The 16,521-nt window shown below is 49.5% G+C and overlaps 1 protein-coding gene across 1 annotated transcript in view; it reads left to right on the forward strand.

Annotated features, from left to right (window-relative positions):
- The first annotated feature begins 2,190 nt into the window (after positions 1-2,190).
- The window catches only part of LOC140403917 (BTB/POZ domain-containing protein KCTD5-like), a 30,208-nt gene continuing 15,877 nt past the window's right edge, over positions 2,191-16,521 (forward strand). Inside the window, exon 1 of the mRNA XM_072492158.1 lies at positions 2,191-2,379. Coding sequence (XP_072348259.1) covers positions 2,230-2,379 — 150 coding nt within the window. The 5' untranslated portion in view covers positions 2,191-2,229. The remainder of the gene's footprint in view (positions 2,380-16,521) is intronic.

Raw genomic sequence — 16,521 nt, forward strand, 5'->3', positions numbered from 1 at the left:
ATGATACAAAGATAGGTGGAGGGGCAGGTAGTATGGAGGAGGTGGGGAGGCTGCAGAAAGATTTAGACAGTTTAGGAGAGTGGTCCAAGAAATGGCTGATGAAATTCAACGTGGGCAAGTGCGAGGTCTTGCACTTTGGAAAAAAGAATAAAGGCATGGACTATTTTCTAAACGGTGACAAAATGCATAATGCTGAAGTGCAAAGGGACTTGGGAGTCCTAGTCCAGGATTCTCTAAAGGTAAACTTGCAGGTTGAGTCCGTAATTAAGAAAGCAAATGCAGTGTTGTCATTTATCTCAAGAGGCTTGGAATATAAAAGCAGAGATGTACTTCTGAAGCTTTATAAAGCATTAGTTAGGCCCCATTTAGAATACTGTGAGCAATTTTGGGCCCCACACCTCAGGAAGGACATACTGGCACTGGAGCGGGTCCAGCGGAGATTCACACGGATGATCCCAGGAATGGTAGGCCTAACATACTATGAACGTCTGAGGATCCTGGGATTATATTCATTGGAGTTTAGGAGGTTGAGGGGAGATCGAATAGAAACTTACAAGATAATGAATGGCTTAGATAGGGTGGACGTAGGGAAGTTGTTTCCATTAGCAGGGGAGACTAGAACCCGGGGGCACAGCCTTAGAATAAAAGGGAGTCACTTTAGAACAGAGATGAGGAGAAATTTCTTCAGCCAGAGAGTGGTGGGTCTGTGGAATTCATTGCCACAGAGGGCGGTGGAGGCTGGGACGTTGAGTGTCTTTAAGACAGAAGTTGATAAATTCTTGATTTCTCGAGGAATTAAGGGCTATGGAGAGAGAGCGGATAAATGGAGTTGAAATCAGCCATGATTGAATGGTGGAGTGGACTCGATCGGCCAAACGGCCTTACTTCCGCTCCTATGTCTTATGGTCTTATGATCCTACACAGCACTGCTTCTAACATACTTAGCTCACCGTCTACATGTACCACCAGCCTTGTTCCCTCTAAGCCTGTTTTAAGACACTCCGTTTGCTATAGAGGTCCCCCACCCACGTTGAGATTTCATAATTTTTGATTGATGGAGATAGTTGGGTGCTGAATAAACCCCTGTGGCTATAGGGTAGTTCACTCCTGTGAGATGTGTTTGTCTGCCTGGTATGCACACCATTTGTTGTGATTCCTTTGCATGAGTATGACGTTCAAGTTTATTACGTTCATGATGTTGCTTTCTTTGCCTACATATGTCCACATGAGTGCATTTAAAGGACACTATTCATAGAATAGATTTACTTAGAATTCCTAGTGCAGGAGGCTATTTGGCCCATAGAGTTTGCACTGGCCCTCCAAAACTGCGCACTTCCTAGGCCCACTCCCCTACCCGATCCCCGTAACCCCACCTAACCTGCACATCTTTGGACACTAAGAGGCAATTTGGCATGGCCAATCCACCTAACCCTGCACATCTTAGGCTTGTTTTCTGGGGTATCATACACGATGGGTTTGTGATGTACAGATGAGAACGAGAGAAAGAGGTCATGCCACTAAAGGTTATCCCTTTCTGGGGGCTTCGGGAGTGCCCCTTTTATATGTGACCATCCTGTCTTATTTTATTATTTTACCCCTCAAAAGAACAAATCAAAAGGGTCAAATCCCAGTATAAGTCAATAATACTGGAGTTCAATTTTGTGATATACAAGAACAGCTTGCACACGTTTCACTTTTTGCCTTATAGTATTGTTTTATGGCTGGATTGTTTGACATTTTCACTTCAACACCATGGATCCCATCTCAACCACTGCCTATCCGGACAAATCCTGTTTGTGACAATTTGATAGTAAACACAATTGGATGTACACTTTCATAATGTGGGGAAAGGAATTGAAGGATTCGCAGATGAAGAGGTTCATGTGGCTTATTTACATTATCAATGGAAGTTTGTTGCAATGCGAGCATGAACACACCACAAGGAAGGCCAAGGCCTGCTGAACCCAGGCGAGCAGGCGCCTGTTGACTACAACCCCCAGCCTGCCTTGCGGAGAGGGGGCGGGATTTGGTCCGCACCGGCGCTCATCTGGGAGGGGAGGGCACGGTTTGCACCTGCGCATTGTTGGGTGGCACGATCTCGATTTGCGCCTGCGCATTGCGGGGCTAGCGGTCTGGATTCGCGCCTGCGCATTGAGGGGATGGAGGTCTGGGTTTGCGCCTGCGCGTTGCCGGTGGAGGAGGGGGCAGGGCGGCAGATGGCAACTGAAAATGGCGGAGGGGAAGGAGCCGAATAACAAGTGGGTTCGGCTCAATGTCGGGGGCACTCATTTTCTGACCACACGGCAGACCCTGTGCCGCGAGGAGAAGTCGTTCCTGTATCGCCTGTGCCAGGAGGAGGGGGAGCTGCTGTCGGACCGAGTGAGTGAGCGCGGCCGGGGGAGGTAGAGTTGGGGGGGGTGTGGAGGTAGGGGTTGGGGGGGGGGGGTGTGGAGGTAGGGGTTGGGGGGGGGGGGTGTGGAGGTAGGGGTTGGGGGGGGGGGGTGTGGAGGTAGGGGTTGGGGGGGGGGGGGTGTGGAGGTAGGGGTTGGGGGGGGGGGGGGTGTGGAGGTAGGGGTTGGGGGGGGGGGTGTGGAGGTAGGGGTTGGGGGGGGGGGGTGTGGAGGTAGGGGTTGGGGGGGGGGGGTGTGTGGAGGTAGGGGTTGGGGGGGGGGGTGTGGAGGTAGGGGTTGGGGGGGGGGTGTGGAGGTAGGGGTTGGGGGGGGGTGTGGAGGTAGGGGTTGGGGGGGGGGGTGTGGAGGTAGGGGTTGGGGGGGGGGGTGTGGAGGTAGGGGTTGGGGGGGGGGTGTGGAGGTAGGGGTTGGGGGGGTGTGTGGAGATAGGGGTTGGGGGGGGGTGTGTGGAGGTAGGGGTTGGGGGGGGGTGTGTGGAGGTAGGGGTTGGGGGGGGGTGTGTGGAGGTAGGGGTTGGGGGGGGGGGGTGTGGAGGTAGGGGTTGGGGGGGGGGGGTGTGGAGGTAGGGGTTGGGGGGGGGTGTGGAGGTAGGGGTTGGGGGGGGGTGTGGAGGTAGGGGTTGGGGGGGGGGTGTGTGGAGGTAGGGGTTGGGGGGGGGGGGGTGTGGAGGTAGGGGTTGGGGGGGGGGGGTGTGGAGGTAGGGGTTGGGGGGGGGTGTGGAGGTAGGGGTTGGGGGGGGGTGTGGAGGTAGGGGTTGGGGGGGGGTGTGGAGGTAGGGGTTGGGGGGGGGTGGAGGTAGGGGTTGGGGGGGGAGGTGGGGGTTGGGGGGGGTGGAGGTGGGGGTTGGGGGGGGGTGGAGGTTGGGGGGGGGGTGGAGGTAGGGGTTGGGGTTGGGGGGGGTGGAGGTAGGGGTAGGGGTTGGGGGGGGGGTGGAGGTAGGGGTAGGGGTTGGGGGGGGTGGAGGTGGGGGTAGGGGTAGGGGTAGGGGGGGGGGTGGAGGTGGGGGTAGGGGTAGGGGCTGGGGGGGGGTGGAGGTAGGGGTAGGGGTTGGGGGGGGTGGAGGTAGGGGTAGGGGTTGGGGGGGGGGTGGAGGTAGGGGTAGGGGTTGGGGGGGGGTGGAGGTAGGGGTTTGGGTGGGGGTGAAGGTAGGGGGGTTGGGGGGGGGTGAGAGTGTGGGGGGTTGGGGGGGTGGTGAGAGTGTGGGGGGTTGGGGGGGTGGTGAGAGTGTGGGGGGTTGGGGGGGGGGTGAGAGTGTGGGGGGTTGGGGGGGGTGAGAGTGTGGGGGGTTGGGGGGGGGTGAGAGTGTGGGGGGTTGGGGGGGGGTGAGAGTGTGGGGGGTTAGACGGGGGGGGAGAGGAGGGGGGTTAGACTTGGGGGGGGGGGCAGAGGAGGGGGTTAGATTGGGGGGGGCAGAGGAGGGGGTTAGACTGGGGGGGTGGGAGAGGAGGGGGTTAGACTGGGGAGGGGAAGAGGAGGGAGTTAGACTGGGGGTGGAGAGGTGGGTGTTAGACTGGAGGGGCATAGTGAGGGGGTTAAACCGGGGGGGGAAGAGGGAGGGGGGTTAGACTGGGGGGAGGAGGGAGGGGGTTAGACAGGAAGGGGGGAGGAGGGAGGGGGTCAGACAGGAAGGGGGGGGTTAGACTGGGGGAGGCAGGGGGGTCAGACTGGGGAGCCTCAGCAGCTGCAGAGAATCTCAACGTCAGCAGGGGTAAAGGACCATTATCAACGCGAGGGGGAAAGCCTTGCACTCCAGAAGATGGCGCCGGAGCAAGGCGACTCTGCGAGCTCGCCCCAACAGTTCCACTTTTTACTTATACTCGTTCTAATCCTTTAAAATTTTGTATTTTTTTTTATTCCCTTTTCTTCCCATGTACTTAATGATCTGTTGAGCTGCTCGCAGAGAAATACGTTTCACTGTACCTCGGTACACGTGACAATAAGCCAATCCAGTCCAGTCACCATTGAAACAGAGTAATGAAAATATATTTACTGAGCACCGTTTCAACTCCAAAAGAGGTCCCAGTTCGTGAAAAACGTTCTTGAAATTTAGTTACACTTGTAGTATATACAGCACAGCAATCAATTGGTGCACAACATGCTCCCATAAACAGCAATGAGATAATGAACAAGTAATCCGGTGTTAATTGTTGGTAACGACACCGAGGAGAGTTCCTCTGCTCTTTGATGTGGCGCCATGGGATACTTTGTCAGATAATGTGTGGTTAGACTTGGTATTTCTTACAGATACAAGTACAAAATTGAATGAGCTGAAACGCGAACTGCAAGGGAGGGACAGCGACTTGTCACACATGATGAGTGCAGTGGATCCGTTCAAGTTGGGCCTGTGGTCCTCTCAGTTAAAGAGCAAAACTACTGAGCACTTCCCAAATCTGGAGAAAGTCCAAGAACTGGTCAAACAGAAAGGGTTCCAACGGAACCAATTCTGTGATCATCTGAATTGATTGGAAAAGGAATTCAACAGATGATTTCAGGAGCTCAACAAGGTTGAACAAATCACTTATGTTTGTCTCGAATCCGTTTCTTCAAGTGGACGTTGGAGAACTGACAGCACAATTTCAGCAGGTGTTTGAACAAAGCAGTGAACTTGACATGGAAATCAACAGAAATCATCTCCATGCAAAATGACTTCGACCTGAAAGCTAGGTCAAGGGACAGACTGGTAGACAATGAGATGTTTCCTCTTCTGACGTCCTGCGCACTCTGGGTGAAGGCCTTCTTTGGTTCCACAAAGCTCTGTGAGATGGATTTTTCCCAGAGGGTTTAGCACAGTCGCTTCACAGCTCCAGGGTCCCAGGTTCGATTCCCGGCTTGGGTCGCTGTCTTTGGTGAGTCTGCACATTCTCCCTGTATCTGCGTGGGTTTCCTCCGGGTGCTCCGGTTTCCTCCCACAGTCCAAAGACGTGCAGGTTAGGTGGATTGGCTGTGCTAAATTGCCCTTAGTGTCCAAAAAGGTTAGGTGGGGTTACTGGGATAGGGTGGCGGTGTGGGGCTTAAGTAGGGTGCTCTTTCCAAGGGCCAGTGCAGACTCGATGGGCCGAATGGCCTCCTTCTGCACTGTAAATTAATGATTAAGTCCAAGTATCACAGGCGTCCATCTGATGGACTGTATGAGGCCGACCATCTCACTCTGCAACTGGACTTCACAACTCTCACATGTAGTGTGCAAGCACAGGTGTCACACTAAGAACGGGCTGGTTTAGCACTCTGGGCTAAATCGCTGGCTTTTAAAGCAGACCAAGGCAGGCCAGCAGCACGTTTCAATTCCCGTACCAGCCTCCCCGAACAGGCGCCGGAATGTGGCGACTGGGGGCTTTTCACAGTATCTTCATAATTTTTTCATAGGGGCTGGTTTAGCACACTGGGCTATATAGCTGGCTTTTAAAGCAGACCAAGGCAGGCCAGCAGCACGGTTCAGTTCCCGTGCCAGCTTCCCCGAACAGGCGCCGGAATGTGGCGACTGGGGGCTTTTCACAGTAACTTCATAATTTTTTCTTGGGAGCTGGTTTAGCATAGGGGCTGGTTTAGCACACTGGGCTAAATCGCTGGCTTTTAAAGCAGACCCAGGAAGGCCAGCAGCACGGTTCAATTCCCGTACCAGCCTCCCCGAACAGACGCCGGAATGTGGCGACTGGGGGCTTTTCACAGTAACTTCATAATTTTTTCATAGGGGCTGGTTTAGCACACTGGGCTAAATCGCTGGCTTTTAAAGCAGACCAAGGCGGGCCAGCAGCACGGTTCAATTCCCATGCCAGCCTCCCCGAACAGGTGCCGGAATGTGGCGACTGGGGTCTTTTCACAGTAACTTCATAATTCTTTCTTGGGAGCTGGTTTAGCCTTGGGGCTGGTTTAGCACACTGGGCTAAATCGCCGGCTTTTAAAGCAGACCAAGGCAGGCCAGCAGCACGGTTCAATTCCTGTACCAGCCTCCCCGAACAGGCGCCGGAATGTGGCGACTGGGGTCTTTTCACAGTAACTTCATAATTCTTTCTTGGGGCTGGTTTAGCACACTGGGCTAAATCGCTGGCTTTTAAAGCTGGCCAGCAGCACGGTTCAATTCCCGTACCAGCCTCCCCGAACAGACGCTGGAATGTGGCGACTGGGGGCTTTTCACAGTAACTTCACAATTTCTTTCTTGGGAGCTGGTTTAGCATAGGGGCTGGTTTAGCACACTGGGCTAAATCGCTGGCTTTTAAAGCAGACCAAGGCAGGCCAGCAGCACGGTTCAATTCCCGTACCAGCCTTCCCGAACAGACGCCGGAATGTGGCGACTGGGGGCTTTTCACAGTAACTTCACAATTTCTTTCTTGGGAGCTGGTTTAGCATAGGGGCTGGTTTAGCACACTGGGCTAAATCGCTGGCTTTTAAAGCAGACCAAGGCAGCACGGTTCAATTCCTGTACCAGCCTCCACGAACAGGCGCCGGAATGTGGCGACTAGGGGCTTTTCACAGTAACTTCATTTGAAGCCTACTTGTGACAATAAGCGATTTTCATTTGTTAATTTTCAAGAATAGGTGAACGTTAAGCATAGCGTACATTTTTGGGGATTTTAATAAGGTTGCATTTTTAAGGGACCATCTTGTGCTGCATTTAAATTCTAAAAGTGATTTTGTGCTTAAAAAGGTTGGAGACCGCTGCCCTTGAGCTTAATTTAATACGGTCAGTGTAGAGATTGTTAGGAGTAAGAACATACACAAAATACAATGGATACTGGAATTCATAGAATTTACAGTGCAGAAGGAGGCCATTTGGCCAATCGAGTCTGCACCGGCTCTTAGAAAGAGCACCCTACCCAAGCCCACACCTCCACCCTATCCCCATAACCCAGTAACCCCACCCAACACTAAGGGCAATTTTGGACACTAGGGCAATTTAGCATGGCCAATCCACCTAACCTGCACATCTTTGGACTGTGGGAAGAAACCGGAGGAAACCCACACACACGGAGAATGTGCAGACTCCGCACAGACAGTGACCCAAGCCGGGAATCGAACCTGGGACCCCTGAGCTGTGAAGCAATTGTGCTAACCACCGTGCTACCTTCCTGACCTCTTCTGGAAAAGAAACTCGGCAGGCGAGGCAGTATCTTAGGAAAGAGTTAGATTTAGTTTGCTGGTCACGTGTACCGTTCTGCGTACAGTCCAGACAGATCGTTTCATACATCAAAAACACAGGACAGTGATAGATTATACAATGTAAATACGTAGACATCGGGTGAAGCATACGGAGTGTAGTACTATTGAGTAGAGAAGATGCGTAGAGAGATCAGTTCAGTCCATAAGAGGGTCATTCAGGAGTCTGGTAACAGCGGGGAAGAAGCTGTTTTTGAGTCTGATAGTGCTCGTTCTCAGACTTTTGTATCTTCTGCCCGATGGTAGAGGTTGGAAGAGAGGATGACCCGGGTGGGAGGGGTCTCTGATTAAGGCTGCCTGTTTTCCCAAGGCACGAGAGGTGTAGACCGAGTCGATGGATGGGAGGCGGGTTTGCGTGATGGGCTGGGCTGTGTTCACGTCTCTCTGTAGTTTCTTACGGTCTTGGATTGAGCAGTCGTCATGCCAGCTTGTGATGCAGCCAGATGGGATGCTTTCTATGTGTACCTGTACAAATTGGTACAGGTCAATGTGGACATGCCAAATTTCCTTAGTTTCCTGAGAAAGGATAGGCGTTGTGCTTTCTTGGTTGTGGAGTTGATGTGGGTAGACCAGGACAGATTGTTGGTGATGTGCACACCTCAGGATTTGAAGCTGTCAACCATCTCCACCTCGGCACCATTGATGCAGACAGGGGCGTGGACGACACTTCGCTTCCTGAAGTTAACCTCTTTGGTGATTTGTTAGAATGGGAAGATTCTAGAGATTTAATCATAAGCAAGTAGCGTCAGGGGGAGGAAGAAAACAATGGTCAGAGATGGGATAGAGGGCAGGAGTGATCTAAATGGCAATAGGGAGGATGGTGGAAGGCAAAGTAGGTGGTAATGGGACAAGTAAAGAAACAACAGCCCAGAAGAGGTGTGAATGGTTCCAGCAAAGTTTAGCGGGGGCAGTGGATTATGTGAGGAACCAGGGGAAATCTGACCAGGAGGAGGAGGCCCTCCTGCCTGGCACTGGTGGAGAAAGGTAGGGAGGCCCTAGGGTACGAGCTCTTGACACGTCAAGAAGAATTGCGCACAGTCGGGAGGGGTACCCCAGAGCAGATGCAGCAACAGTGTTACAGATCGGTAATAAATAACAAAGGAACATTGGAGAGATTGCTACTCGAGTCAATGAACAAAAGAACCTCCATAGACATGGATCAGTGCTCACCCAGATTGTCAGGCGAGGCTGCACAGAGTGACTGCCAAGGCAATATCAGCAAGCAGTGCGGCCCTGAAACCTTGGGAGGCCGCAAATAGGACCTGCTACTGCGTGTTCTTGATAAGTATGTACCGGTCAGGCAGGGAGGAAGGTGTCGAGCGAGGGAACCGTGGTTTACCAAAGAAGTGGAATCTCTTGTTAAGAGGAAGAAGGAGGCCTATGTGAGGATGAGGTGTGAAGTTTCAGTTGGGGCGATGGATAGTTACAAGGTAGCGAGGAAGGATCTAAAGAGAGAGCTAAGACGAGCAAGGAGGGGACATGAGAAGTATTTGGCAGGTAGGATCAAGGAAAACCCAAAAGCTTTCTATGTCAGGAATAAGCGAATGACTAGGGAAAGAGTAGGACCAGTCAAGGACAGGGATGGGAAGTTGTGTGTGGAGTCTGAAGAAATAATCGAGATACTAAATGAATATTTTTCGTCAGTATTCACTCAGGAAGAAGATAATGTTGTGGAGGAGAATGCTGAGACCCAGGCTAATAGAATAGATGGCATTGAGGTACGTAGGGAAGAGGTGTTGGCAATTCTGGACAGGCTGAAAATAGATAAGTCCATGGGTCCTGATGGGATTTATCCTAGGATTCTCTGGGAGGCCAGGGAAGAGATTGCTGGACCGTTGGCTTTGATTTTTATGTCATCATTGGCTACAGGAATAGTGCCAGAGGACTGGAGGACAGCAAATGTGGTCCCTTTGTTCAAAAAGGGGAGCAGAGACAACCCCGGCAACTATAGACCGGTGAGCCTCACGTCTGTAGTGGGTAAAGTCTTGGAGGGGATTATAAGAGACAAGATTTATAATCATCTAGATAGGAATAATATGATCAGGGATAGTCAGCATGGCTTTGTGAAGGGTAGGTCATGCCTCACAAACCTTATTGAGTTCTTTGAGAAGGTGACTGAACAGGTAGACGAGGGTAGAGCAGTTGATGTGGTGTATCTGGATTTCAGCAAAGCGTTTGTTAAGGTTCCCCACGGTAGGCTATTGCAGAAAATACGGAGGCTGGGGATTGAGGGTGATTTAGAGATGTGGATCAGAAATTGGCTAGCTGAAAGAAGACAGAGGGTGGTGGTTGATGGGAACTGTTCAGAATAGAGTTCAGTTACAAGTGGAGTACCATAAGGATCTGTTCTGGGGCCGTTGCTGTTTGTCATTTTTATCAATGACCTAGAACTAGAGGAAGGCGCAGAAAGGTGGGTGAGTAAATTTGCAGACGATACTAAAGTCGGTGGTGTTGTCGATAGTGTGGAAGGATGTAGCAGGTTACAGAGGGATATAGATAAGCTGCAGAGCTGGGCTGAGAGGTGGCAAATGGAGTTTCATGTAGAGAAGTGTGAGGTGATTCACTTTGGAAGGAATAACAGGAATGCGGAATATTTGGCTAATGGTAAAGTTCTTGGAAGTGTGGATGAGCAGAGGGATCTAGGTGTCCATGTACATAGATCCCTGAAAGTTGCCACCCAGATTGATAGGGTTGTGAAGAAGGCCTATGGAGTGTTGGCCTTTATTGGTAGAGGGATTGAGTTCCGGAGTCAGGAGGTCATGTTGCAGCTGTACAGAACTCTGGTACGGCCGCATTTGGAATATTGTGTACAGTTCTGGTCACCGCATTATAGGAAGGACGTGGAGGCTTTGGAGAGGGTGCAGAGGAGATTTACCAGGATGTTGCCTGGTATGGAGGGAAAATCTTATGAGGAAAGGCTGATGGACTTGAGGTTGTTTTCGTTGGAGAGAAGAAGGTTAAGAGGAGACTTAATAGAGGCATACAAAATGATCAGGGGGTTAGATAGGGTGGACAGTGAGAGCCTTCTCCCGCGGATGGAAATGGCTGGCACGAGGGGACATAGCTTTAAACTGAGGGGTAATAGATATAGGACAGAGGTCAGAGGTAGGTTCTTTACGCAAAGAGTAGTAAGGCCGTGGAATGCCCTACCTGCTACAGTAGTGAACTCGCCAACATTGAGGGCATTTAAAAGTTTATTGGATAAACATATGGATGATAGTGGCATAGTGTAGGCTCGATGGCTTTTGTTTCGGTGCAACATCATGGGCCGAAGGGCCTGTACTGCGCTGTATCGTTCTGTGTTCTATAAATGCAGTCAGTGGAAAATGAAAATAAACTGCTGAAAACACACAGCAGGTATGACCTCATTTGGAAAGGAAAAAAGGGAGGTTGTGGCATTATTAGTGCACACCCTTCGTAAAGCTAATGTAGAATTGACGTTTATGGGCTCACCTTAGCGTGGACATTGCAATATTCCTTAAAATGGCCACCCAAGAGTATGATCTCAACTTTTGTACGTGACTTGAACGTACAATTTTCTCACCCGGTTCAGACCAGACAGCTGGTGGAGAAAATCGCTGATGGTCTGGGTTACTTTTCTGAAATATTCTGCGGTATGAAATTTGGCTGATTTGAAGGAGTCCAGTGCAGAAGAGGCCATTCAGCCCATCGTGTGCGCACGGGTTCTTCGAATGACCAATTCATTGGAGCCAATCTCCCACCTTCGACCCCCAACCCTGCGCTTTCCTCTCTTTCAGACAACAGTCCAATTCCCTCTTGAAGGCGCCGCTCGCTGAGCGAATAGGGTTTTCCCCCGTCTCTTTCGCTTCTCCAGCCAGTTACTTTACGTTTTATGCCCTCTCGTTCTCGACCCCTTTTGAGTGGGAATGTTTTCTCCCTAACTCCTCTGTCTGGAGCCCTCATGATTTTGAATACCTCGATCAAATCTGAGGTGGGCCCTTGTGTCATTGAAGAGAAGCAGGGTGCACTGGTTTTTGTGGGTAACTGCAATGTCGTGCGTTTCGGCCACAAAGGGTTGCGAAAACAGGAATGACAGAGCAGTAAATGGCCTTTTGTAACGCAGTAAGTTCTGTGGACAGCAACTGAGAAGGGTCACTTTTAGCTCAGACCAGATCCTTGAAGACAGGCAAACGGAATCAAGTTTATACAAAAGTGAAATATCATGGGTGCTGAAAATCTAATCAAAACAGAAAGTGGTGGTAATTCTGAGCAGATCTGGCAACAACTGAGGAGAGAGGGACTTCCAGGCCTGTGACCTTCCAGAATCCAGATTGTTCCTCCTGCTGTGCCGTAGGGCAAGAGCTGTGATTTGGAGAGTTCCCCTGAAGCTGAGGGTTCGGGTTTGTGAGGGTCTTGAAGATGGAGTCAGGCTGGAACCCAATTCAATGGGTGCTTTCTGGATTGTGAATGTCTGCAGGTTGTTAAAGAATCACAATAGCCCAGATTGAAGATTTCTAAACAGAATGTGACCGGTCTCTCTTGGGCTATCAAGAGTTATGGAACCCAGTCAGTGGAGTAAAATACAGATCAATATGTTCTATTTGGAACATACTCGAGGGGCTCCACAGTCTTCCGTTCTTGTGTTTACCTGACACATATATACACTTGAGCACAATGAGGCACAGGATGTTTTATTTTCCAATCTTGAGGCTGCTGCCTTTATTGCTGCCTAGGCAATTAAAATTGCTTTACTGTAAAGGAACTGTAAGTCTAAGAATCTAAGATCTGTTGACCTGTCAAAAGATCAACTTAAACTTGAATCTCACTGTCTATTTTTAAAATTTGCTTCTTAGCCGAGTCGGGGTTTCGTGATGGAATTTTGAGAAGTTTAGTTTCTCCAACGCTGTCGACTTGCCTTGCTGCTTTGTGCATGACTGTGGGTGGCTGATGAATGCCTTCTTGTCATGGCCTGAAAAAGTGTAAATCATCCAAGCTGTTACTTGGATTTGTGACAAGAACAACTTGGGATGCCAGTGTGGTGATGTGCCTCAGCCCATCAGTGGCTGATTCTCTTTGGAACCTCCAGACACAGCAATTCCTGGTTGGCCTTCTACCTGCCATGCACCTGTGAATCTCAGTTCACCTGGAACTCCAGTTGCCTGCATCAAGTCTCATTCATCCACCACCCCTGTGCTGTGACCAGCGTAGGCCTCTGGCCCAGCAGCGCCATGGATTTATAATTCTACCCTTGTGACCTAATCCCGCCATGATCCTTGCCCTTCCGTGTCTCCCGAACCGTCTTCAGCTTTTGCATCATCGTAGGGGCTGTCCCTTCAATGTCCTGGACTCCCGAGCTCTGGAATTCCCTCCGCATCGCTTTTCTTTTTTAAGACTCTTAAAACCTTCCTCTTTTGACCCAAGTTTTTGGTCACCTGCCCCAAATATTTCCTTTCGTGGCCCAGTGTCATATTTTGGGTAATTATCTTCCTGTGAAGTGCTTTGTGATGGTTTACTATTTTAATGGTGCTTTACAAGTACAGGTTGATGTTAGGAAACCTGTGCCACAGTATGCGCTGTGGGACTTGGCAAGCATCTGAAATTTGAAGCTCTTTGAAATTCTACGGTGTACTGCCAAAACCAGCTCAAGAATCAAAAGAATCTGGGGTGTTGACATTCCATGTATGGTGGTTTTAATGATGTTAATTTAGCGTGACTGTGCATCAAGCCAGCTCAACTCCACAATGACTTCTGGAATCCAGAAGGTTCGTAGCACTTTTCCTTCCTATTCAAAGAAATGACTGCCTCCCGTGCTGTGAGAGTCTGTGATACTATGGAGCCGGCAGCCACCCAGTCTTCCACTACTTTTCATTGGATGCTTGAGTGTAGTTGGGTATTTGGCCACAGAAGGCATCATGGTAGAGCTAATCCTGTCCCTCACCTGAACCGCTCCCCTTCCGGCAAAGGTGATTAGATGGCAATGATAAGTGAGAACCCTGGCCATTTATTTCCTCTTGCTCCTAGACATTGAGGCTCACTATGCTTCCCCAACTCCCTGCCCCAGTTGAAATCTGCCATTGTTGGCCAGCAATAGTTGGGAATGGCTGACCATTAGGCCATTCCCGCCCCCACCTCCCCAATCCTGCCCAATTGACAAATGTGAAGTTTTTGATCTTTATTGCTCTTCAAATATTTATCTAAACAGTCTTGCATTTATATATCTCCTTTCACATCCGTGGGTATTGTTTTGTGTCACTAAGTTGAGAATACAGCTGCCAATACAGCAAGCTCCCATGATGACAAATTAGATGAATGGCTGGTTAATATGTTTTTGTTTTGTGAAATAAGTGTACGCTGGCCAGGATACCAGGCATACCTCCGAATTCCTTTGCTTAGTATCCGTGGGATCGATCTGATTGGTTAGAACATTATAGCGCAGTACAGGTCATTCGGCCATCGGCCCGCGATGACCTGTGAAACCACTCTAAAACCCATCTACACTATTGCCTTATCGTCCATATGTCTGTCCAATGACCATTTGAATGCCCTTAGTGTTGGCGAGTCCACTACTGTTGCAGGCAGGGCATTCCACACCCTTACTACTCTCTGAGTAAAGAACCTACCTTTGACATCTGTCTTATATCTATCTCCCCTCAATTTAAAGCTATGTCCCCTCGTGCTAGACATCATCATCCGAGGAAAAAGGCTCTCACTGTCCACCCTATCCAATCCTCTGATCATCTTGTATGCCTCAATTAAGTCACCTCTTAACCTTCTCTCTAACAAAAACAGCCTCAAGTCCCTGAGCCCTTGCTCATAAGATCTTCTCTCCATACCAGGCAACATTCTGGTAAATCTCCTCTGCACCCTTTCCAATGCTTCCACATCCTTCCTATAATGCGGCGACCAGAATTGCACGCAATACTCCAAATGCGGCCGCACCAGTGTGTTGTGTAGCTGCAACATGACCTCATGGCTCCGAAACTCAATCCCTCTACCAATAAAAGCGAACACACCGTACGCCTTCTTAACAACCCTCTCAACCTGGGTGGCAACTTTCAGGGATCTATGTACATGGACTCTGAGATCTCTCTGCTCATCCACACTGCCAAGAATCTTACCATTAGCCCAGTACTCTGTCTTCCTGTTATTCCTTCCAAAATGAATCACCTCACACTTTTCTGCATTAAACTCCATTTGCCACCTCTAAGCTCAGCGCTGCAGCTTATCTGTGTCCCTCTGTAACTTGTAACATCCTTCTGCACTGTCCACAACTCCACCGACTTTAGTGTAATCTGCAAATTTAATCACCCATCCTTCTACGCCCTCCTCCAGCTCATTTATAAAAATGACAAACAGCAGTGGCCCCAAAACAGATCCTTGTGGTACACCACTAGTAACTGGACTCCAGTCTGAACATTTCCCATCAACCACCACCCTTTGTCGTCTTCCAGCTAGCCAATTTCTGGTCCAAACTGCTAAATCACCCTGAAACCCATGCCTCCTTATTTTCTGTAGTAGCCTACCGTGGGGAACCTTATCAAACGCTTTACTGAAATCCATATACACCACATCAACTGCTTTACCCTCATCCACCTGTTTGGTCACCTTCTCAAAGAACTCGATAAGGTTTGTGAGGCACGACCTACCCTTCACAAAACCGTGTTGACTATCTCTAATCAAATTATTCCGTTCCAGATGATTATACATCCTACCTCTTATAAACGTTTCCAAGATTTTGCACGCAACAGAAGTAAGGCTCACTGGTCTATAGTTACCGGGGTTGTCTCTACTCCCCGTCTTGAACAAGGGGACAACATTTGCTATCCTCCAGTCTTCTGGCACTATTCCTGTAGACAAAGATGACTTAAAGATCAATATTCTATTTATTGGCTCAGCAATCTCCTCCCTAGCTTCCCAGAGAATCCTTGGATAAATCCCATCCGGCCCAGGGGACATGTCTATTTTCACACTTTCCAGAATTGCTAACACATCCTCCTTATAAACCTCAAGCCCTACTCGTCTAGTAGCCTGAATCTCAGTATTCTCCTCGACAACATTGTCTTTTTCCTGTGTGAATAGTGACGAAAAATATTCATTTAACACCTCTCCTATCTCCTCGGACTCCACGCACAACTTCCCATTACTGTCCTTGACTGGCCCTACTCTTACCCTAGTCATTCTTTTATTCCTGACATATCTATAGAAAGCTTTAGGGTTATCCTTGATCCTACCTGCCAAAGACTCCTCATGTCCCCTCCTGGCTCCTCTTAGCTCTCTCTTTAGGTCCTTCATAGCTAACCTGTAACTCTCGAGTGCCCTAACTGAACCTTCATGTCTCATCTTTACATAAGTCTCCTTCTTCCTCTTGACAACTGTTTCGACTGCTTTAGTAAACCACGGTTCCCTCGCTCGACCACTTCCTCCCTGCCTGACGGGTACATACTTATCAAGGGCATGCAGTAGCTGTTCCTTGAACAAGCTCCACATTTCCATTGTGCCCATCCCCTGCAGTTTTCTCTCCATCCGATGCATCCTAAGTCTTGCCTCATCGCATCATAATTGCCTTTCCCCCAGATATAACTCTTGCCCTGCGGTATATACCTATCCCTTTCTATCGCTAAAGTAAACTTAATCGAATTGTGGTCACTATCACCAAAGTGCTCACCTACCTCCAATCTAACACCTGTCCTGGTTCATTACCCAGTATCAAATCCAATATGGCCTCGCCTCGTGGCCTATCCCAATCCTCTGGATAATCTTGACAATAAGCCCTCAACATTGTCTTTAATGTCTGATGCCACCTTTCCAATGCCCCCTGCGATTCTGGATGGTACGCAGTTGATTTAAATTGTTTTACTCCTAAGCTATCCATAACTTCTTTGAATAACTTTGAGGTAAAATTTGATCCTTGATCCGATTGTATTTCTGTGGGTAGACCATTAGATATGGTCTCATCTTGTCTGACAGTACGGCACTTTAGTCATTGGAGTGACTGCCT

Source organism: Scyliorhinus torazame, chromosome 29 (assembly GCF_047496885.1).
Source record: "Scyliorhinus torazame isolate Kashiwa2021f chromosome 29, sScyTor2.1, whole genome shotgun sequence".
Taxonomy (NCBI): domain Eukaryota; kingdom Metazoa; phylum Chordata; class Chondrichthyes; order Carcharhiniformes; family Scyliorhinidae; genus Scyliorhinus; species Scyliorhinus torazame.